The sequence below is a fragment of the Tyto alba genome, unplaced genomic scaffold (assembly GCF_018691265.1).
Source record: "Tyto alba isolate M040663 unplaced genomic scaffold, T.alba_DEE_v4.0 Super-Scaffold_41, whole genome shotgun sequence".
Taxonomy (NCBI): domain Eukaryota; kingdom Metazoa; phylum Chordata; class Aves; order Strigiformes; family Tytonidae; genus Tyto; species Tyto alba.
This window is the reverse complement of record NW_024881317.1, coordinates 9,800,816-9,825,919: the sequence shown is the minus strand read 5'-3', so window position 1 is coordinate 9,825,919 and position 25,104 is coordinate 9,800,816. Positions and strand designations below refer to the sequence as shown.

Here is a 25,104-nt window from a genome sequence, read left to right as displayed (position 1 = left end):
GGGTGGTATATTTGGCACGAGCCTGCTCAGCCTCTGGGTAGAAAAGAACTCGATAAACCAAGGAGACTTTACAACCCTCTCACCCACTACAAAACTGGGTGAACATTGAGGATTTATGCCAATCTTATCTTTCACATCAAGAATTCAGATCCAAGTTATATTCATGTACATTCTACCATCTTTGTTCTTTGCTAATGCAAATACAAATTAGAATAATTTCTTTTTTAAGACAACTATATTTGTGCATTGTGTATATATTCATTCACAGATAGTAACTTCTGCATTATCAGATAGATTTTTAGTACAAATTTCAAAAACAGGATAAAGAACTAATTGTACTGGGTTTAGGCACAGAGGGCTTTAGAAGTGAACATCACATTAATGAACAATTAGCAAGAGCTCATGGGAGAAGGCAGAGGGTTTCTGTATCAGAGAAACAGAAGTTTGGAGCTGGCAGGGATTCAGCAAAAGACAAAACCTTTTAGGGCATACTGGTCAGGCTTAAGGTTAAACCAGTACTTAATATCTTAAACTACTGCACTGACTCCTGGAAAGGTGCTTCTTGCATCAGAAAGAGATGCCTGCAATGTATGTTAACTCACAGTGTAATTATTAACCAGTCCAAGACAAAGGTTACATGTTTATAAACTAGTATGCATAAAAATAGCAAAACTGTAGCTGAAATACTACCCCATCTCTTCCTACAACTCCAGCACTTTTACAGTTGATTAAACTTGATAAGATGCTCATAGGCAGATAACTTTTTCTGTAGTATTATTAAAACACATTAAAACCCATGCTTTACTAAAAAAATAGACAAGGTTTTTATAGTAGGGAGCAACAACAACAAAAAACCCCACCATTTTGAACAAAGTACAAGATACAATTTAATATGCAAGTTGAGGTACATTCCAGTCTTCAGGAAAGGAGACTGACTGGCTCTTCACCACCTGCCTCAAGGTAAGAATTGTCCAGGGAACACTTCCAAAATAAATACTATACCAAATTAGCTACTTCATTTAAAAAAAAAAAAAAAAAGAAAACAAAACACCACACCAAAATATACACACACTTTTGTGAGAAATGAAGCTAGAAAGAACAAATAGCAGGCTGGAGAAGACTTTTGTAAATTTGCCCCAGAGAACATGCTTCAAGAACAAGATGATTTTCTTGCAAGATGCCACTTTACCCAGGCTGTCATGCAGCCAACTTCCTACTTAAATAAATTCATCAGATGTTGGGGCAGACTATACAGAGATGGGACAAAGATTAAGATCTGTACAAACAAACCAGTTCAACGCTTAAGGCGACAAGTTACCTATTCAAAATCTCCTTTAAAGTGTAGATAGTTCCATACACCATTTTGCTTGCAAAATGCTCAACAGAAGTCTACCCCTGTATTACTGTTGGCTTCTCTTATTTTGTATATTATTAAGGCTTGCAATTTATTGTATAGTGTAATAGTTAAGAAAAAGTGTCTTGTTTAATTTAGTATAAATAGCCGTTAAAATTCGTGGAATAACAATAAAATAAGTCGAACCCTATCTCAATTTATCTGTATACTGGCAAAAATATATAGCTGCTTTTGCTTCTTTGCCGGTATTGAACACCATTTTTCAAGTTCTGTGAGAACTTTCAAAGCAAAGCTAACTAAAAGTCAGCAGAAAGAATGAATGTCCAGAAAATTCCTATAATCTGAGCAAAATCCTTTCTAAACAACCTTATTAAGAGAAACATTTCAAGCCATACTATTTAAAGGGTGTTTTCCTGAGAAACGTCTAAAAATTCTGAGATCACAACTTCAGCTTGCTGGATCCCATTATCCATTACTCCATGGTAGTTCATTTGCTGTACACAAAAAGAAGAGGCCATACCATGTCACAAAGTTAAATCTAACTGGTCTAGCATACAAGGATCTTAAGAAATTTGGCAGCATCCTGTAAAAACAATTTTTTTTTAAAATATCTTTGAGCTGCTAGCTGACAGTGCATACCTTGAGAAGGGGTATTTGCCAGACACTGATGCACGAAGCTTGTTTCAGCAGCATGCCTTGTCAGATAATCAAGGCTCACAAGAGTCAAAGTTCTTAAAGTAACATTTCTACATGTAAGCAGGATTTTTTAATCACGCACGGTACCACAGATCTTCCTAAAAGCATACCCAAAACTGTCTAAACCAACGACTAATTTCAAATTAACAGTTAAAAAAAGCATTTTCATCTTGAAAGGTGCACCCAGAAAGAATTTCAAGAGACCGTACCCATAAATAATATTACTGTCAGAGAAAGCATACATTAAGTTTTTCTAACAAATTTTCAGTACAAAAAAACCAGAGACAATACTCTGAGATTATTTCTACTTTAATTTTTTCTCTCTGGACTTTGAAGCAAGTATACTAACTTAAAATCTCATATTCCACATCAACATCATTTTCCATTTGTGAACCCACACAGAATTCCCCTTATTGAAAGTTGAGATGTTACAGATTTATTTCCTGATTATAGGGATTTTCCCAAAGACATGCATGTGCTCACCAGGAGACATGAAACCAAGGGTGGGAAGGTATGTGGGCACTGAGCCAGATCCTACTGTTTAGCATAATTTTGTGCCTTTGTATTATTTGGTTTCATGGTCAGCAAATCTAACCACAATGTTAAATGCCAATAGGAGAAGCTTTGTTCTGTAAAGCTAACATAGTGGTTAAAAAAATATAAAATAAAGATACAGATATAGATAATGCCAGTCTAACACTGTCATTATACATCTGGCCTACATCTGCACCTTTCTGTGATTGCTTGCAGGCAGCATAGCTTCATGCACAAACATGCCACAATAACCCATTTTTTTCAAATTAGCTTTTTGAATAAAGAATGCAAATATGTTCCTCAGTCCTTAAGCTGACACTATGCACTATTCATCCCCTTCTACATTCTTAGCCTTCTACTAAAAACACCTTAATTCTTTCATAGAGTTTCCCGGTTTTACAATCACACACTTCCATTGCTCACAAAACGTGACACATTAAAAAACCCACACCAACAAAACACTTGGTTGGAGAGCAGGAGTAAAATTCAGCTTTATTATCAGATGTCAGGCTCAGCACGCAAGACCAGTGTAAATCATTCATCTAAAAACTGGAAATCAGGATGGTCAAGATGAAGTAGTACCGAATGGATCAATGAAACTGCTTATTCAATTCACAACTACTAGTCTCTAGCGATCTCAATTACCCACTGTCCGCTGGCTCTTATAGATACAAGAGGTTTGTCCACCTATTGTATTTTAGCGATACAAACCCAAGTTTTTAGAGTCAGACAAAAAACAGTCCTTAATTATTTCTATTTCAGATCATTATGAACAGTCAATGTATACTCAAATTAACATGAGTAGACATTTAAGAGCCACCAGCATTCAGAAGTTGTAAAGATGTGCCTTTCTTAGTTCCAAGAAAGCACAAGGAACCTCTCATCTTGCACATGGATAAGCATCTTCAATCTCTCCCAAGTGCAGTGGCACCTGAAACTATCTCCTAATCAACAGAGATAGATTTCTGCCCTTTTTAGGGGCTAACTGGCAAAGGCAAGCCTGTACATGCACAAGCGCGTTAGGCTACACCACATTCGCAGCTTATTTTACGACTTCTTTCAACTGCTTCCAGTGCAGCCTTGTAATCGATTTGTATTTGTGAGTAAGGGCAGAAGGAAGTGCTAGTTATTAATTAAATTTATTACTGGCTTTAGGGGGAAAAATCTAAGGCTATTATTTGTTCATTTAATTTATTAGTTCTACAAAATTCTGAGACTATTGACTTTAAAGCCAACAGAGAAAGCAACCGAGGAACCGAGGATTTCTCGATATTTTGCTTAAAAGTGTTTTTGGGGCAGGGTTTACAAGTAAAAGTTATCACAGTCACATTGCTCTCTCCCCCAGGCAAATAGCATATTAAAACGAAATATGAAATTCAGACATATGCTACAGAAGTTAGGCTCCAAACAGCGAATTGCTTGGCACTGCCTTTGTACTAGTCTATCTCCCCATGAGGGGAAGCATCACAGGACCAAGAAACCCAGGAAACCGAAAATAACTTGTTTTCTTCATTCAACACGGAAATACAAATATCCATTTGTTCAAGAAGTGTCAGTTTTCCCCATAAGCCCAGTTGCTGGCAGATAACTCACTTTCATAACTTGAAATGTTCTCCACCTATACCCACATGTATCTATAGTTCTGGATAGCACTGCTAATTGTTTTTTTCCTTTTTTCTTTTTACTTATGTCCACAAGTAATGAGTTAGCATAAACTTGGCCCAGCACTTAGAAACACTCCAAGATAGCAGAGTAACAAAAGGATAAAGGTTGAATCTTGGAGGAATTTTTTGTTTTTGAGGTTGCAATGCACTGGAGATTGACCCTGGTTTCAGAGCAAAACCACTGAGGTTTATACAGTCCAGCTCATACTCCTCTGTTAAGAACAAACTGAACTAATCGAAGTGCTACCAGCAACACGCACAGGTCAAGCAGCCGCTGTGCAGCAACCATCAGCTCAGTCTCAAAAGGTGACACACTTCCCTATCCAGAGTGAGAAAGGGAAAAAGCTTGCCTTTTTCTCATACTTCACACAATTTAGCTCTAAAGAGCAGACAGAAACCTTTAGTTACTCCAGCACGTAGGATTTAACAACACGTTCCTCTAGAAACCTTTATGTTCAATGCTTTGACAATGTTGAAAACCAGGTCCTACAACCTTTGTATGGCAGGGTAAACCAACATCTCCAGTTCAGGGAGCTGAATTTCAGGACTATTTACGCTCAGGATAACACATATTATTAGCCAAAGGCTATCTGGCAGCTTATTTTTCTTCCTAAATAAGAAAAGTTGCAAAACATTCTTGACAGTGATTTTTTTTTTTTATGATTTTTTTTTTTTTTTACAACAAGCTTTGATCTTGCAGTCCTGACAGAAATAGGGAAATATTTAACAAAACTACTTTTACTTCAGTGACTAAACTATGTAATATGACACCAAAGCTCAGTAAACATTTTGAATAACTTTGAACATCAGAGCACCTGTTTCAAACAGTTGGTATTTGTCCCTGGGATGCTCATCATCTGAATTAATCTCTGCTTATTACACAGACAACAACAGGAGACTACTCCATATGTTTCTATTTTTGAGCAAAGTTGTATGCAGTTTTTCTTGAAGTACTGACCACGGTAGATAGAATACGTTAAGGTTTAGAGAACAGTCCCTTCAAACAACCCTTTGCAGACATTGTATCAACATTGTTAAAACACTGAAAGTGGGAAATACCCTATCAAAGTCAATGACAGAAAAATCTACCAGGTTATGCACCATGAACAGTGAGAACCCTATTACACCAGGGCTATTTATTGTGACTCTGCCAAGCACTGCCTTTGGCCTTGTTGGGAAAGTAGTTGGTAACTTTTTATCAAAATTTCCAAGTATTCAGTCTAAAGAACTCAGGTTAGATCATGCACAGAAACACAGGGCTGGTGAAAGAAGATTCCATTGCAAAAAAAAAAAAAAAAAAATAGACACTAACTATTTTGCTAAATCAAGGTAAAAACCCCTGAAGCTATTTTTCACCTAGAAAGCTGTAACCACTTCAGCAAATCAGAATGGAGACAAACTAAACTGACACAGCCTCAGAAGATCAGTTACCACTCTAGTCTAATCCCATTACCTGTGTTCCCTAATTTTACTCAAATGAAAACTCTAACTTTTCCATCAGCTCCTACAAAGGAAATGACAATAAGAGAAGACTGATAATCAGCACCACAAAAAACAAAATTCCCATATAATAAAAGGTTTGTTGTTGTTTTTTGGTTTGGTTTTTGTTTTGTTTTTTTAACATTAAATTTTGCAAAAAAGTTTAAAAAAATATTTAAACATTCCAAACTATCTGCTATCCATTGACTAAAAGCCCCACATTTTATTATACTATTTCACAATTCAATTCCTTTCATCGTGCCATGTTGACCAAGAATAATGAAAAATGGAAATGAACTATGGACTCTCCTATGGACTGAAAAAAACTCAAAAGTGCATGTTTTGAGAATGAAGGATTTAAACATTACAATAACATCTATCATTTATCAAAAACTTAAATAGAAAGAAATTATACTCCTTTATATTGTACACCATGAAAAAACATCAAGGTGTGTTTTGTTAAATGCAACAAGAACAGCTCTTCTATTTTATTAACTACATTTTCTTCACCTCCTTTCAATAACCAAAAGATGGACTAATAGGTTCTCTTCTTTGATACTCTACTACAAAATCAAAGAGAGTGGAGAAGTGCCTTCTTTCATTTGACTGGGATTTAAAAACATTTCACAAATATTTTCCAAAGATTTAGAGAAAATACAAATTGATTTTAATATAAATAGCATGCAATCAAAAAGCAATCATGGTTTTGTGCTTAAGCACTGCACCTAAACCCTAAGTGTGTATCCTGTTTTTAAGTACTGTACACTGTCTTAATGTAAAAGTGTTTGAAAGTTCAACCTTCTCATGTGGGATTCAGGAAAGGGGGGAGGAGGATGACAATCAAGTCATTCTGTGCAGATGTTGTACTAAGTCAATCAGATATTAGGATAAGAGTTAATCACATCTGAATAAACAGCAGCAACTTAAAACCACATGGACCATGAGAAGACAGAGTCCAATACAGCTTCTCTTCAATTTGATTCTGGTTTTGGAACAGAGCAGAAACAGACCAACCTGTCTAAAATAAAACATTCACAAAAAATGTCATCTGAAGCAATGAAACAGAAGATTCTTTTTGAGAAACATTTAGATACTAGATGGAAGTTTGTTAATCAACTGGAAATAAATACATATGAAGGCCCAAATTAATTACTGATTAATACTCGATATTGGAACTTGTGCAACCAATGCTACAGTTAGACCTCTGAAGGAACATCTATAAAAACCTGGGCTGAAAGACAGTTAACATTCAGACATAATAATTAGTAAAATTACCATTTGAGAGTATACTTTATTCATGAGGAGAGATACTCATTTGATTAGAATTAAGGAAAATAAGTTGCTCTTTACAAAGACTAAAACAACAAAGAATAGTTGACACTGATTCTCCAAAGACAGCCTGATAATTGAAATGGAACAAAAAAAGTTGATGATTTTATTTTTCATCCACTGTTGACAATATAGTTTTATAGTAACTTGTCATGTAAGGTTTGATACCTAAATGTGTATGTGATAGCAAGATCCTAATTTCAGTAACTTGAAAAAATAGAGCGAAAATTTGCAGCCATGTCTGCAACCACAGTCAGCTCACCATCATTTCTAAAATATGGCAGTAACCTGTTTTGTCCAAGCGTTGGGTTAATTCCCACCTTACTCAGGCCAACTTTCAAAATACTTAGCAAATATTAATTTGGAAGCGTATCAGTGGTACTTCACCAGCATAATTAAAAAAAAAAAAAAAAAATCACAGACTTCCACGATTTAACGATTCCTTTCTGCTGCCAGGTGGAACATCTGGTGGATTCAGAGGAGCAATAGCTACCCACAGAACTTAGCACAGATGACTAAACACTTTCAATGGCATAGTGAACATCTCCTATTTTAAGACTTCACTTTTAACTTTTCATTACAGTTCACTACCACAGGACTACAGGCCAAATGTTAGGAACTTGCATTAGGAATGAAAGCATACACAAACTCTTGGAAGCTGCCAATGAACTGCTGCAGCAGAAATTATATAATATGCCATTTTACTTCAAGAAGCAGACCTGCATTTTTACAGGAGAATATTTCACTTAATTGTAAGCCACTTGGAATTATCAAAAGGCTAAGAAATGATCAGTCCCATAAAGTTCACACTACTGCTTAGAGTACTCATCAGCAGAAAGCCTACTGTTTCAGCTCACACCTGTTATGAAGACAGTCATCTGTTAATAGACAGAATCTATTTTTTTGTTTGTTTGTTTACATTTTACAGTAACCAATTTCTTTACTGGGCACCTAAAATATTTCCTCTGGCTCCCAAAAATCCAACCAATGATAACACAATGACTCTAACAGTACTCTCAAGGTAGCACTAAGATGTGGGACTTACAAACATGGCAAAGTAAGAGTTGGCAAATTTAAATGCCTCAATTTAAGGAGGAAAGCAGAACCTTGTATAAACTACAGAAAGGACTCCAATATAAAATTACAAACTTCCTCCAATCACACTTTAGTAGAAGGAGCCCAATTCTCTCAGAGCAAACTGGGCACATATTGGCATTGCCTATTGGGTCACGCTTCCCAAAAGACTTAAGTGAAGGAATCCCTTGTTTCTGGATCTACATAGATCTTAAACATGTACTAAATGTCTGTCAAGACAGGTGTACTTCCAGGCAGATATGAAAGCACTTTTTCAGGGCTCTAGAAGGCTTTAATGAAAAAATATCAACAAAACACTAAGTGAAACAGAGAGAAAACACAGCAACTGAAGGACAAACATTAACTAGGCTTGGCTTAGACATAGCATTTTTCTTCCCTTAAACCTTATTTACATCATCCACATGTATAACAGTGGCATTCAATAATTTATTCTGCATATGGAATATCAAAATTATTTCTTTACATAAATCCATTTTATGTATATTCAAGCAAAATTTTTTTTTTTTTGAGTCCTGGAAAATGAACCCAGAATCTGGTTTGCTCACCAGACAAAACACAAGCTACGAAAGGGTAACTTCCTCCTACACCTTTCTCCCCCATGCTCTTAACGTGACTTGGACAGACTAATGTCAAAAGCCGTTTGGACTCCACAACTGACCAATCCCTGGATCCTTGAAAAGCCAATTATCTAAATTAGTAACAACTCCTGTCACTATTTCTGAAGCTGGCACATATCCCTAAGATAGATATTAAATACTCATTTCACATAAGCCAAGTTCATCTACACAACTCCAGAGCCAAGAATAGAAAACATTCATCGTTCTTTTCTCTTGCCCTACTGCAACAATTTAAGCTTTTTAAAGCTCATTCAGGATACGTTCTGCGAGGTCCTACTTCAAGAACCAGTTATGAAACAGCAAAAGGAGCTCATGGTTTCTGTGGACTGAAGAAACAACAGAGGCCCAGGGATGGCAATCAGTTGTAGCAAGGAGCCAGAAGCAGCAGCTCTGCTCGGGATTTCCTAGAAGCCAAGGGCTCCCTGTTCCTATCAGCCACGCCACCTTGGCCAGAGCCTTCTACTTGCTGCTCCATCCCTTTGGACGCCACCTACTTCGGCATCTCCTCCTGGCAGAATCCCCAGCTCTACTTCCACCTGTCAACACTTTTTCCTTCCACCCTGCTACCTTACCCAATTTGATAACAGTTGTTTGGTTGCCAAAAGAGAAAGACATCTATGTCACACGAGCTTGTGTGAAAGCCCAGATGCATCACAGAACACCAGCAGTTTCTTGGTAAGCACTAGCCCAGGCCACTGCTAAATTCACTCAAAGCTTTGGCTCACCTCGGTTACCTCTAAGCGTAGACTGGTGGGCAAGTTTTGAACAAAGGGTTTTTTGCACCCTGCAAGCTTAAACTGCAACCAGTGCTATCTCTCCTGCTCAAGATGGAGATTTTCACAGTGAAGCAATGACCAACATATAATACAGCTGAATAACCCCCTAAATCTAGAAAAAGCCCAAGGATGAAGGTCTGTGCATCATTTGAACAAATGAAGCCATCCAGCAAATTGCATCATAGCTGTTGATAGAACACCTAGTGAGGCCATCGAAATAACTCAAACCAGCTACAAACCCTTCCCCTTCACCTCTCAGCAGGTTAATTGTGAGGACACTGGACTTAGTAGGATAAAATGGAGATACAGAAACACCTGCTCCCCAATATCCATTTACCTTGTCCTGAGGGCCTGCCAAGCTGCATCAATGTCTGCGTACAGGTTTTTCTCAGAGGGCTTGCCAGTGCTCACCCCGTAGCCAGAGTAGTCATAGGAGAAGACGTTGCAGTTGATGCGGGAGCCAAGGCCAATATAGAAGCTGCACATCTGGCCCAGGTCCACAGCATTACCATGTGAGAAGAGCAGCGTGTACCGGCCGGTGGGGGCACAACGTACGAACATGCAGCCCAGCCTGTTATCTCTAGCCGTGCGGGAGAAGAACACTTCCACTGCATCCAGTTCCCGCTGCGAATACTGCCAGTCCGCCCGCTCGCTCAAGTGCAGGCTGCAGGTGCCTGAGCCCGTCGGGGTCCCTGCCCCGGCGGCCGCCCCAGCCTCCTGCTGCTGCTCAGGCTGCAGCACGGTGTAGGTGGGCTCCGGGGGCAGGAAGGCCAGCTTGGCAGCGATGCGGCTGGGGCAAGGCGGGCAGCAGAACAGCCAGCAGAGCTCGCCCAGAGAGAAACCGTTCATTCTGGGGCCTTGTTCTGGCATCAGAGACACCGGGGAAAAACTATGCTGGAAGGAAGTCAAACCCAACCGACCCAGAGCCCTCCTCCAACGCAACCTGCACGCCTTCCTGCAAAGCTACCAGCTGCCCTCCCAAAATGCAAACAATGACAACCTTGGAGGAACTAGCGTTCTGCAAAAACAGGGCGACTCTTCAATGCCTGAAAACGTGATTATAAAAAAAAAAAAAAAAAAACCAAAACCAAAAACAAAAAAACAACCTCACAAAATATAAATGAAGTACAACCAGCCCTTAAAACCCCCACAACTAATGCTAGTCAATGCAACTCTCTAAACCACCACCCCAGATCCCCTCACAAAAAATAAATCACACGTCTATGGCCACATTTAGAAAATGAACTCCCAGATCCTACGGCTCAGGACGGCGCTGCACAATTAAAGCCTGACGCCCCCCGCGCCGGAGCCGGCCCCCCGAAGGGAACATGCAGCCACGCCACGCAAGGGCCCTTCCCCCGCACCGCGCCGCGCCGCGCCACCGGCCCCCGGGGAGCCGCGGCCCCGCGCTACCGCCCCCAGCCCAAGCGGCGTCGGGAAGAGGAGGAGGAGGAGGAGGAGGAGGAAGGGTCCCGTCGGGCAGGGGAAGGGGAAGGCAAGGTCGAGAGGCTCAGCCACGCGTCGCGGCGGGCAGGGCCATGCCGGCAGCGGCGCGCAGGCAGCAGCGGGCAGCGGCCATGTCCCGGCGCTCTCCCCCCTCCTCGCAGCCCGCACCGCTTCCGGGTTACGGGCTCGGAGCGGGGCCGCCCGCCGCAGGTGCCCGGTTCTGCCCACAGCGCCCGCCGCGGCTCGCGGCCGCCCCCTAGGCCTCGCGCCGGGGCGCCAGCAGGTGCGCGGGGCGGGGCGGGGCGGGGCGGGGCGGGAGGAGGGGGATGGGGGAGGGCGGGAGGTGAGCGGGAGCCCGCAGACCAAAGCGGGGCGCGACCGCCCGCGCGGGGAGCGCGCCGCCTGGCCCTTTAAGGGAGCCCCCCGCCGCCGCCGCCGCGGTCACGTGCAGGGGGAGCGCTCGACCTCCCTACCCCCCCATCCCCCCCCCCCCCCCCCCCTCCACCTCTGGCGCATGCGCGGCGGGGGCAGCGGCCGAGGGGGACCGGGGGGGGTTTGGGGGTGTTCGCTGCTGGGGCCGCGCTGTCCTCCCCGGGGCGGCCCCTCGGACCTCCCGCAGCCCGCGGGATCCCCTGGCGCTGCTCCCGAGCCTTCCGGCTCCCCTGCGTTCGGGTCACCCTGAGGAAAGGGGTGTTCGCTGCTGAGGCCGCGTTCGTCCCTCGCAGCGTGGCGGGCCAGGGATGGCGGGGACGGGCGGCTCTGCTGGTCCCGCCAGGCTGGCCGGCTGCTCCCCGGGCCGGTGGGGTGAGGGGAGCCCGATGGCCTTGAGCCTCACGCCTAGAGAACTGCCTGTGTAGTCACGCAGAAATGTGAATATAGTTGTTCCTCAGCTGGGGACGTCCAGAGCTCTGCCCTCCTCGTGTCAACCGTGCTGTGCATCCCAGACTGGAAAGCTGTAGAGACCTCTGCATCTTCTAGGTTTGGCTGGAATTGGTGGTTTCAAGAGATAGCACAGAAAATTTGAAGGAATTTGTGCAATTTCATAAGCTTCCTTTCCTTAGAAAATCAGGCTAATAATCACTGTCCCAAATAGTTCATTGAATAAATCCGCAAATCATTTAGGGCTCATGGCAGAACCCATGAGTCAGTGATTGTGCAGTGTCTAGCACATTCGTTGGGTTGGGGAGCAGAACCTAGAAGATTGTGGGGAAAAAGCAACTTGACATATGTAACAATCTGTTACTAACACAGGTTATAACTATACCCTTATTTAACCAGCTCTGTGTGCTTGCTGAAAACTCCTGCCCTGTAACGTAGCCCAAGTGAAAATACAAGGAAAATTACACCTGTACGGCTGTACTTGCCATGTAATTCAGGTACATGCAACCAGTGCTCTGACTTCAAGCATGGAATGCACATTCATCCCTTTATAGTGGTCTCCTAATATATATCCATTACCCAACTTGCTACCTATGAGGAACAAAGTTTCAGAAACAAGATCACTGAGCTGAGGTCATTTCATTAGTGACAAGTCTGAGACTGAACTTCTCTTTCAGTGATAACGCTTGCCAACTCTAAGAAAGTTAGTTGAAAACCTGTAAACAAAAGAGTCGGTCATGTGTGATATTCCTTTGTCTTTGGAATGTCAAAAGTACAACCAGCCCCCATCCACATCAATCCTCAGTTTTGCTAACAATGGGAATTTTAGAAATCCTAAATTCAGCCAGCAATAATTGTGTTTACGCTGCCTGTTAAGGAAGAAAATGAAGGCTCTGTATCTCCAACCAGCTTGAAAGCGTGGCCTCTGGCAGGGACGGGCTGTTTCCTCCAGAGGACAAAGAATACCCAGTTTATTGTACGTGTCCCAGGCGTGTCCCCTGGAAGGGTGACAGGCCCCAGAGATCAGTAGGGTAGTGAAGCATGTCCCACCTGCTGACGCTGGGTTCCTTCAGGTGGCAGAGACAGCCAACACGGCCCGTGTACAGGCTGTTCGGACGTCCGATGAGATGATGAAAGGGACTCCTCCATAGCATGTGGTAGAAAAATCTGGATAAAGAAAATACAGAATAGATGAATGAGGAACCCTGTGAAACTCCTTGGGGATCGCAAACGGCCTCAAGCTCCACCCACGCTCTTACAAGAGGCACTATTGATATTCTGCGGGAAGAGTGATACAACCCTGAGAAAACCCTGGGTATACCCTGAGAAGTGATTTGGCTGATGAGATCTGAGAAAAGCCTGTCTCGTGCTGCCGCTACACGTCCCTCCCACTGCACACACACTGAAACCAAGATAAGAGCTGGAATTTGGGCTTGTAGCATCAACTGAAACTAACATTTCTCAGAACCCTTTCAAAGGCTGTATGACTCGCCTGGAGCCAGACAGCAGAGGCTGTTCTATCATAAGTAGATTGCTACTCCAAAGAATAGACAATTAAAAGGACAATATTTCCCATGCTCCACCCTGGTCCTTTCTTAGGTCATGTTTATAGTAGTGAGATTAAAGTGTCCTCTTTGAATCCAAGGGGAAGTGTCACGAAATGTGCTCCTCAAGTGAACTGGGCTGTGCAAACCTTATTAGAGTTTCTTCATTGTTCTCATCATACACTCTCTGTAGCTTACATTAATCTCAGTCCATCTCTTGTACAATAAAATATTCCTGCACAGTGGGTGCCTCCTCAAGAAAGATAACATTTGCCAAAGTCTTGGAGAACAAAATGAAGAAAGGAGCAAGAGGGAGTGACTGAAAGGGAACTAATACCGGATGAAAAGGATGGAGAAGTAAGAAAAAGGCATTCTGAATACTGCTGCTATCATGGCAAGCTGAAAACGCAGTATCCGTGAATTTGTAGCTCAAGAAGGTAAAACAATCGGGACTTAAAATTAGCACTCAGCGTGTATCCTGTATCCTGAGTTGTCAAGAGACCTGTAATGCACAAGTTTATAAGACAGTGAAAATTAAGAGAATTTTTATCCATCCACATGCGTGCTGCTTCAGTGGCAGCCACATCTCTAACCTTCCAGGATCCACAGTAGTCCTGGGGTTTGTGTTGCAGCTTGCTGGGATGAAGGGGTGGCTGTGGAAAGTTGGGCACAGACAGCTTCCTGCTCTGTCCCTGGCGCTGCCTGGAGCTCTGTTTGTTCTAACATTTTAGACAAGTCTCAGAACTGTCCTAATTACAGTACCCTCCAAACATCCATGCTGGCTACTTCCACCACCATAGATAGCTTTGGTTCCTCATAGCTTGCTCCCTCCTTCCTTCAGTCACCTCTTTTGGTAAAGATATCACACTTTCCCTGGGTTGAGGATGATGTGCCCAGGATGTGCAAATCTGAGGTCACAATGTCCAGGTACTCAGCTATGCTGGGCACAGAAAGACAACGATAGGGGGTTTGACAGTATTTCTCATGCTCAACATCTGAAACTGCTACTTGAGGAATGGCTGTTTTGGATCTTTCCTTGGTGTGGTCCCCTTGATGCTACTGCTTCAGTCCAGCAGTCCCTCTTGTTTCAGATCTCTTTTCTCCCAACTCCTTACTTCCCTCTGCTTTTTCTTCTCCTTTTCATTTTGCAGCCAGCAGGCATCTGCATAGTTTTCACTTGACCAAATACTGTGAAAAATGCTCAAGAAAAACAAGTATTTCAGCTTGTTCTATTACCACAGAACTCATCTTTTTAATGATCTGTAAATAAAGATGTCCCTACTGCTGTGCGTTGTAACTAACGTGACACTAAGACTCAGTGAAGTACCCTGCTTCTTCACTAAATATTAATATATGGCCTGAAAGGGTAGAATGTGCAAGCATTTAATAATAAACAAATTGTCAATCCAACTAAGGGATGGGAAGTAACTCACAGGAAAACATGTTATCTGTGAGACTCTTACTATCAGCCTTTAATTAACTGTTGATGGACCTAGAAAGATGTATCGGCTGAGCAGGGAAAATTTTGAAATAGCTACCAAAATGGTAACTATAACAAACAGAGCACACAGTGGTTGCTTACGTATTGATTATTTCCACTGTGTCCTGCAGGCTCACTGTGCCTGTTACAAGGGCAGAGCACTTCACACTCCACTTCCTTTTCCTGAACACTAGATAGACAAAAGAATAGGCGAGAAGACAGTGAGATTGAAGACAAAGAAGGCACCTGGCAGCAGCACTGTGAAGATTATGTATCTTAAACATTAACCATGCCTGACTTCCTGGTGCTGCTTGCCAACTGTGTGACTGTTAACAGCTGGATAAACAGTCCACATCCAATACCTGCACACGTGCAACCATTGTCTGATTGCAGGACTGGTTACAGATGCCAAATTCAGACGAGGAAGTTCCTCAATGCAATTTTGCTTATTTCCTGGACAAGTAGTGCAAGAAGAGTGTAAGTATTACTTCTTACTGCTCATGTAAGTTGGTATCTGTGTATCCCAGGTCTGCTCTAGAATATATTAAAGCAGTAGCAACACTGAAAGGCAATATCTGCCCCAGCTGAAGCAGAAGGCAAGAGGTAACACTGGAGTCTGCCAAACTGAGGTCCAGAGGAAATAATGAAGCACTGTTAATCAGCGTACTTGGCTGTGTTCTCATCAGCCAAGTCACTGTCAAATTCTTCACAGTTTCTGGGCAAAGGTGTACTTGAAGGAAGGATTTGAAAGAGAAAAATTAATTTGCTCTGGGGATGGAAGAGGACCCTCCCAAACACAAGAGAGGCAGATGTAGTGGGAAGTGGTGCGTCTGAAAAAGATGGTGGACATGGACAACAGATGGTGGCATCAAGAACTATCACTCTGGTGCTAATGAGAAGAAGATGAAAGGTTGTGCGAGGACATACTGTGAAAATCTTGTCAATGAAGTCAAGAATGCTGTATAGGATGTGCTACCGGAACAGCTTAAGTCAGTGGAGTTAAGAAGAAGGATCATATGATGGGGATGTAGTAGAGAGGCATCAAGAAGGATCCTGTGATGCAGTCAAAGCTGGTACGGAGTCAGGATTTGAAAGGGATACCTACCTTATGCTCTTTGACCAACAGGGTCTCATTGTTTCCATGTATTCTTCCATTTGTTTGTCTTTAGTTGTATAATTAGATTTTAGCTTTTGATCTGTTTCTTCTTAACTTCACAGCTAAAACTCTAGGCATTAATAAGGAGTAACAAAAAGGTGTCAATAATGTTAAGTTTTTTAGAGTGAACAGCTCTTTAGAAACATAAAGCCAGTTTCAGGTTTCTCAGATAGGTACGTAAAATTTACGATTGCTGTCCCCAGCAAACCAGTGCCAGGCTAATGCTAAAGCCCTGCTGCAGAGAAAATGGAGAGTAAAGGGAAGGGATGGAGCAAGGAAGGAGAGGCAGACACAGGGCCCCCGGCCGGCCGGCCTTGCCACTCCTTCTGCTGCCAGGAGGAAGGGAGAGTCAGGGCAGTAGCTGCTACTCCTGGGACACGACAGGTCTTCCACCCCACAGAGACCAGCCTCCCTGTTGGCAGCAGCACACTGTGTTCCTTTCCAAGACGCTGCCATAAACAAAGCAGGCACTGGGGCCATGGCTCTTCATCCATCCTTGGCAGTCCGACACAGCAGCCTCCTTTGCAGCTAGCTTAAGCTGGTCCTTGTGCTTAGCATGACCTTGAAGCTCAAGAGGCTGGTGGATGTTTCCGATCACGCAAGCTGCCAGAGCATCAGACCCTGGTCTCTGTATAGTCAAGATGTTAAGATGCAACACCTAAATTAGTCACCCAGGGTAAGCAAGCTAACTATAGCCTTCAGTTGATGGCCGATACTTACATTTTTTTCTGTTGGGTGTATCCTTCCCTACATTGTGCCAGTGGAAAGAACTTTAATTTCTTATTCCTCTTTCTGCAGCCGAGCAAGATCGTAGCAATTTCCTGCCACGTAAACCCATGTAGCATTAAATTTACAGGTCTATATGGAGAAAAGCACATCAATTACTTTACCAGAATGAATAAAAAAAGGAAAAATAGGAGAGAAAACCCACAGAGTATGAATGATCGATTTCTTCAGAAGTATGAATCTAAGATAAATGACACTATTCAGGGTTTAAAAGAGCTTTCTCTAAGGTTTGCAGGAGTTTAATCAAGACCTAGCTGTTCTCAGATTTGCTGTGAATAGAGTATGAGAAGAATGTGGAAAAGAAAACAAAGATGTACAAACATCAAAACTTATGGGAGCGATAGTGGGGGGGGGCAGGGGAAGTGGCAACTATGTGATACACAATGAGGGTTTAGAGCCTTGATTTGCAGTGGCTGCGTTTTATGCCTGTCACTGGCAAATTGACATTTTAAAGATATGTTCTTGACGCCTTTTTCATGTCAGTGTCTTTGTTCAGGCTATATCTGGGCTGATGAAAGGAATTTCAATTAAGGATGAAATCCTTTCCTTTACCGTATTGAAATGCACAGGGTGGGAGCAGGGGGAGAATGGAGCAATTAAAGCTCTATAGAGTTCTTAAGGCATTTTGCTGACACAGGACAAGATAGTTTAGGAATGCCTGGGGCAGTGCACTCTGTAGCATGGTTTACTGTGCCTTTACAAAGAAGCAGTGTGCAGTCACCTTAGTGCCTACTGCCTGCAGCCCTGTATCATTCAAACAGAGTTTAATAAATCCCAATCTAGTCTAGTCCTCAAGGGAATAGCAGTCTAGAGTCATTCAGGAGTGGCAGGGAGGATAGCTGCATAACGTGGCAAGAAGAGGCTGATTTTTGCCCTGTGAATGTAAGCAGTGTCATGGGATATGAAAGGGGTTGTAAATCTGCACAGCTATATTGGGAAGAACTGGGATGAAACACAGTGAAAGCCTTAGGGAAAATAAGTGTGAAAAATAGTAAGACATGGATATGAAGACAATGCATGAGAAAGAGAGAGAGAAAAGAGAAGAACAATAGAAAACCCACGGCGGGGGGGGGGGGGGGGAAGAGAAAGGAAGGAATACTAATTGTAGAAAACCACATCAAAACCACTTTATCTACCTTCCAGTCACCTAGTATTTGGGGTGAAAGGCAAATTAGTTCCTGCTGAGCACATTCACGTAGATGTATTTCTCTTTGAGTGCATGTCCTTGCCCACCATTTTTTCCATTATATCCTTTGGTGAGAATTTCTACTCTGGTGATACATCCAGGATGCTCACTAGGAGCCCTGGCTTCCAGCTGGGCTCCCAGCAGCGTGGTGACCTTCAGAGCAGCTGATACACACTCCACTCCCATCTGTGCATTAGTGTGGGTGTAGCAAGTGCACTGCAAAGACTTTTTAGGACTTCTACATGTAGGCTGTAACTAGTGTCTTTGCTCAGGTCTGAAACGGGAGTAAGCACTGAGACATTGCTACCAAACAAAATCTGGACAGAGCCAGAGATCTGTGTTTCTGTGGCTAGACCAATAATCAAGCTATCAATTAAAAGCTAGTTTGTGTATGTCTGCACTACTACGGAGTCATTAATGGGACTGAGGTGTAGACATAATTTTATTCATTACAATAATCAATCTATTAAGATGATCTAATTTATCATCAAGAGCCAGAATTACTGTTCTGATGATCTGATTTATCATCAAGAGCCAGAATTACTGTTCAAATGGTTTACACTTGTGCAGATATTCAGGGGAGAGACTGTCATGTATGAAATCCCGATTTGAATATCTGCATACAACTGCCAAATCCCATGTATGTCACAGGAACTAAGTGGAGAACTTCCAAATTTTCCTGCAATAATGTGGAAGCTCTGATAGTGTATCACTTTGTTTCCCCCCAAAAAATCAAAACTAGAACAGGTGGTTTTTGTGTTTCCTCCTTTTCCAGAAATCACCAGAAAACATATGCTTAATTTCATCATAAACCTCCAGGGGATTTTCAAGTTCAGTGGAGACAAAGCTCGGGCTCCTACTTATGAGTACTGGTCATGTAATTAAAATAGAAAAGTATATTTAAGCTTATGCATACTACTGTTTGTCAGAAATCAGCAATGCTTTATTGAGGCATTTGTACCCTTCCAACTGCCTGTCAAGTGAAGACAATCTTCACATCCAAACTCTGAACCATATTTTTCAGCTGGAGTAAACCTATTATAATCAGTTTGAATTTAGTTTTTAAAAAGTACAGGCACAGAAGGGCCAAGGGTGTTTTTTATTTATTATGGGAGGTGTATAAAATGCCATTAGTATGAGACATGTTTTCACCTGGAACATGCATTTGAGGCTGGAAAACAGATAGTCCAACTCTCAAGCATTACCTACACCTCCCTTCCTTCTCTTTAAGCTGTTATCTCCCTTATTCTCCCTAGAAATCCAGGATAAAACCTGTTGTTCTGGTAACATGATTTTATCAGTGTATAAGGAAGCAGGGAGCTGAACTATGGAACATATTCCCTCTTTAGTGGTGCTGCTGGAGGTTACTTTACCTGTCACTAGATGCTGGTGACACTCTTTTTGCCTCCTATGGCAACAACAGCAAGACATCAAGACCTGCTGCCTGCCCTGAGCCTGTTTTTTGTTTTTGTGATACTTACCTTGAATTCTTCACCCCGACATTCTGGCAGCAAATGGAGGAAAATTTTGAGTGAACAGATACTCTGGCAAAATTCATCTGTAGGGAAGGGTTGAAGCTACCAAAAGTGCTGCAGCAAATCCAAGTATGCTCTGTGAATAGCACTGACTGACTGGCTTGGGCATGTAGGACCAATGGAAGAAGCAACTGTTTAGGAGCAGAGATGCTCCTCTCTGTGAGAAGAGCGATAGGAGTCAGTAGAAAAGACATATCCTGGATTTGTTCCTCATCAACTCCCTCCAACTGTTGTCATTACTTAAAACCAAATACTGCACATTTTTAGCTCAATGTGAAATTCTGAGGTACAGAGAGAAGAGTGGATGCTGAGCTGAGAGAGTCCTCTGTGCTGTCTCAGAGTCATTTGGCTAGCAAACTGAATTCCTACACAGTGGCTTTTAGTCATTGTGGTTTATGAAAGATCAAACCCTGATGTTCATAGTCTAGGGGAGGTTTCCTAGAAAAGTCTTCTATATTTGGTCTCTAGCATCTAAAAAAGCAATACAATTACATTCATGCACAGAAGCATAAGAAGTACAACAGAGTGACCTTCTTGGAGGGCTCCTAGTCCTGCTTGGAGGCAAACCCATGCCATCCCTCACTAACATGTTTTAACCTGTTTTTAAACACTTCTAGTGAGGCAACCTCAGGCAACCTATTTCATTGTGTCTCCATTCCTCACACTGGCAATTTTTTTTCCTTAACTTTCAAGCCATGTGTTTCTACAATTTAAGCCCACAACTGCCTTTCCTGCAATCAACATTAAAAATAGTCTCTCCTCCCCTTCACAGCAGCTATCTTTATCATTACCTCTATTCAGTCATTTCTTCAGATTAATGTAGTTCCTTCGACTTTTCTGTGTAACTTCTGTTTCTGAGTCATTCCTGTTCTTTGCCTCTCTTCAGCTGACCCACAACTGTCCTCAAGTGTGTGTCCCCAGGCTGGATACCTGGTATCAGGTGCTGGTACCCCGGCTGTGGCCTTACTCATGATGAGTAGAACAGTAGGATGATCTCACAGTTTATGGAGCATACCTTCACTGATCTATCCCAGTATGATGCCTGACCTTTTTTCCCTTTTTTTTTTTTTTTTTTTTTTTTTTTTAATTACAAGTTGCATGACACTGCTGGCTGCCATTGAGCCTGCAGTCCACTCTAACCCCCATACCTTTTCAGCCAACTGGTGCTCACTCTGTTGGTTTTTTACCCCATTTCTTTGCAATTAATTATTCCTACCAGCACACAAAACTTCACAGTTGTCCTTATCAGGTTGCATTTATCCACTTCTAACACAATCAACACACTCAGCACCTGCAGAGTTGCAAACAAATACAGGGCTGAGTACAGGGGCCAGGCTCAGGTCAGCCCTGCCTTTTTAGGAAGCACTTAATATTCTTATTTTCAGACCTCTTCTTCTCTATAGAAGATGTGCACTGATATGGCTGTTGGCCAGCCAGGATGCCTGAGAGGGTCTCTCTGAGAATCCCTTATGCCACCGTGGGTGGGCACGTGCACTGCCACGTGACAAAATGCCAAGCCTACCCCAATGCATACCCCATGAGTCAGCCCTCTACACCTGAACATTGAAAAATGACCAGCAGAAGCAAACTCTCTTGTTTCTTGAGGAGAAGAAATATTTATCTTCTTTTTGACTCACATTGCCAGGAAAAAAAAAAAATACCATCCTATGAAAAAATAACCATTTTTCCCTTTTTTTGCTGAACCTGCTGTGCAACATCTGCTATTATATATGAGGTACTTTAGGGGAAATGTGCTTATTCAAAAGATAGTTTTTTCTGAAGTGTATAAAGCTTTCCACAGACTTCCCCCACAGTGTTCCAAAATCTCGTACTGTTTTATATATAATTATCAGACTTTACACATATGAACTCTCTGACAATACAGAACTGAGCAGAGCTACCTTAGTCATTCTTTATATGTTTGCCTGACAGGGGTGTTTAAAGAGATGTGCTGCTAATCGCTTTGACTGCTGGAGTCTGGGTATATAGGTAAAAAGATACTCATTATTTACTGGTGAAGCAGCAGTAATGAAATTCAGTGACAGTGATGTAAAGGCTAAACCCAGAAATAAAATAGTACAAGTCATTGTGATAGCAGATTAATGTTAAGTATGCAGTTAGATAAGGCAAAGTGAATGAAAAAGTAAACAGATGTAAACCAGCTTAATAGTTATTTTGTATCCTCTTGCCAAACATATCTTATTAAGGATCTGTTACTGCTGCTTTTAAAATCTCTGCTAACCAAAATGTATCGGATACCGACAGCAATGACGTTTTCCTTCAGGGGTTAAAACCCTGAGGTCCTGCCAAGCTAAGATCATTGCGATAACCTGCCAGGATGCTAAATAGTTAATGAGATAACAACAGCTACATATATAAGAAAGAAAACCAGTAAATGGTGAGTTCCTTTTTAATGAAGTCTTGAGGTTTTAAAAATTAACGCCAAAGTACTGATAAACTACATGGTAATTTCCTGAGGAAAGATTAGAGGCTTGTGCAGAAGATAAAACCCAAAGCATATGTTTGCCTGCCTTGGGTTTCACATATTACTATATATAAAATGGTGGTGTAATTGGAACAATTCTGTGATGGTCACAATTTGCTGAGCATCATCCTACAGCTAAGCACACATTCCTTATTCTCCCATGACCACAAGAATCTGAGTATCTCACTGCTTTCACTTTGTTCAATAATAAAAGGGAGCTTGGTACTGATGTCTGTCAGCAGGTAACAAAGACTGGATTCTACAAATACCACAGGAGATGATGCCTCACAACCCTTCAGAGCGGTGACCAGGCTGAGAGATCTTCTTTGTGACCCCCCCTTCCCACCAACTATCAGCCTGATTCACATCAACCAGGCTTTCTGTGAGTGCATTAAATGCTAGAGCTGTGTTCTAGGCCAGGGGCTCACTAGCTTCATACTGACACTGAAGTTATATTCGTCAGCGAAGGCACTGGTGAATAGGTGGACCAGGAATGGTACACAGCTCTGTGTACCCACTGGTCCACTTAGCCATCCCTTTTCAGTCTAACCATAGCCACTACCAGCTTGCAGTAAAATTATTGCAGAGTTGGAAAGCTGAGGAGGAAGGTCAGACAAGTTCAGGAAGATACTGGAAAACTTCCCGTGTGAAACACATCGTTTTCCTCCTCCTGCACATCGGTCACTCAGGGGGAAGAGGGGAAAAAACGCTTTTGGGTTGAGCCATTCACACTAACCTAAGAAAAACACTTGCAACTGTACTCTACAGAACAGTATTAGAGTACAATGTGGGAGCACTAGGGTGAAGTGGGGCTCTTTTGTTTTACAGCATATGTCACTACCTGAATTTCATTGTTCATTTCCAAGCATCCTTGTGATTCAGCCTGGGAGGTGTCTGTTTTCACAAGTTGCTATTACTCTTTCTATTTCGAAAAGGAAACCAGTTAAAGTACAATGCACTTTAGTTGTACTGAGATGGGATTGGTTTTTTTTCTTACAGAGAATTTTGGCTCTGAGCTGATTAAGTACTTAGTCTGGTGCTTCACTTGAAACAGTCCAGTACTTCTATCGAAATGAGTAAAATACTCCACATACACGAAGTTACTTTCCTGTTTATCTGAATTGGGTCTTTTTAGAGCTGATCATTTAGCTTAATAAATGCAACTCTATGCATAATTTTAGACTGGTCTAAAAAGAAATTGGGTTTAAAGGGCAGATCCTGTGGCTTCTGTTAACTTTTTTTTTCTTTTTTTTTTTTCTTCTTTTTTTTTTAACAGAAAGCTTTCTGCTTCCTACTTCAGGCCAAAAGGCAGTTTTTTTGAGGGATGGAAGTTCTACTCTGTCACAGTTCAAATTTCAACAGTCGTGGCAACATTTGCTGTTTTGTTTGCAGTAATTTTTAACAGAAGGATTACTTCTCCCTCTTGGATACATTTGTTTCTTGTAAGCGCTTGATGCAGTGCATCCATTTGGCAATAACCCCTTGTTGGGGAGTTCCAATCTGCTGGTTTTGTTTTCGATCTGAAGCTTCTCAGAGTAAGTCCTGAGTTAAATTTATCTGAACCAACGTACACATGGTTCACACAGATGTTGAGTCACCAGACCCTCCTTTTCCTCACACCACTTCCCAGGCGTTCCTCCTACGGAAGCCAGACACAGTCTGGTGAAATAGAGGTGAAAATGGAGCTTCACGTGTCATCAGAAATGCTCCTTAGTTAAGAGAGAGTCAAGGCAACCTCCCCCCAAAGCCTTGGTGTACGTGACACACGGTGACCCACTTCTCCAGTTTGGGAGGCTTTGCCAGTCTTCACAGAAATCAGCAAAACCAGGTCAATTAACTGCAGTGAAAGACCTGGCCAAAGGAACAGACAGAATGGAAAAAGGGGTGTAAGTGATAAAGGAGCTGAACACAGCTTGAGCTGAAGTGTTCAGGGACTGTAATTCATGTGGCAAGGTGATAAAGGTGAAGTTCAATGACAAGGTTCCCCTTTAGCCTCTTCTTCCCTTTATCTCCACTATTTAGTGTGACCCAGTTCCCCTTTTGGCTGTTGGCATTGGGGAAAAGCACGGTCCATTCCGATCATAATTATCTTTCTAACTGTGCTGGACAGAAAGGAGTGTCCTGAGTTACACTGACAAGGAAGCTTGGCCCTTGGGGTCGAATGGTGGCTTAACACCCCCTTCCTCTTCCCAGCAGTGGATAGCTCGACAGGAAAATGTTAAGACAGTTGGCTGGGCTGGCAGATATTCAGTCTGACTTCAGATGATGAATGAAACCCTGGATCTGCAAATGTGGATAGTTTTCTGATTAAAAACTCTCCACTGACACATAGATAGATAGACAAATTATATATTTCTAGACAAAAATGGAGACCACAGCACAGCCTTGATTTACCTATGCACGCTCAAAAGTTGTCACCAGCTTTGATCTGCATTTCCTTCCTCAGCATCTCACTAAATGTGCAGTGCAGAGATCCAGCCTGTCCTCCACCATTCGGGAAGTTCTCAGGAACTCATTACACCTCTCAGTTCCAAGGCATGGGGCACTGCCTGTCATGTCCTATTGCTTCAGCACTGTGACAAGAACTGCATTGCTGAAATACAAAGATGATTGAAGTGTTAATTGCTTCTAGGAGAATGTCAGCAGCAGCACTTGCCTGGCTGAAAGAAAAGCCCCAGGGCATTTACCTGAAGGAAGACGAGGATCCTCCTTACACTGAGGTCAAAGCAGAGCAACTCCACTGATTTCAGCCAAGCTTCTGCTTTTTCCCCCCTGGAAGAGAGAGAGCTCAGAATCTGTTCTCTATTCATTAGTACAGCCTGACATGGAGAAACTAACTTAGCAAGCTGGGAAGTCAGCCATGAAATAAACTGTTAATATAAGTAAGGAAGCAATGACAGATATCAGAATTACTGCTGCTATGCTTATGTTTTGGGAGATGACAGAATCCCGGCAGATCATTAGCAGGGGGCAAATGCAGAAGTCCTTAGGCTAAATCTTGCCATTGCTCCCAGTAATTGCCTTTCAAGCAACTGGGAATTTTTAGGTGAAAGGTCGTGTACA

General features: G+C 42.3%; 1 protein-coding gene across 1 annotated transcript in view; it reads right to left on the bottom strand.

Annotated features, from left to right (window-relative positions):
- Positions 1 to 11,254, bottom strand: part of ABHD17C (abhydrolase domain containing 17C, depalmitoylase) — a 30,638-nt gene extending 19,384 nt beyond the window's left edge. The window contains exon 1 of the mRNA XM_009971509.3: positions 9,882 to 11,254. Coding sequence (XP_009969811.2) covers positions 9,882 to 10,414 — 533 coding nt within the window. The 5' untranslated portion in view covers positions 10,415 to 11,254. The remainder of the gene's footprint in view (positions 1 to 9,881) is intronic.
- Positions 11,255 to 25,104: the final 13,850 nt, after the last annotated feature.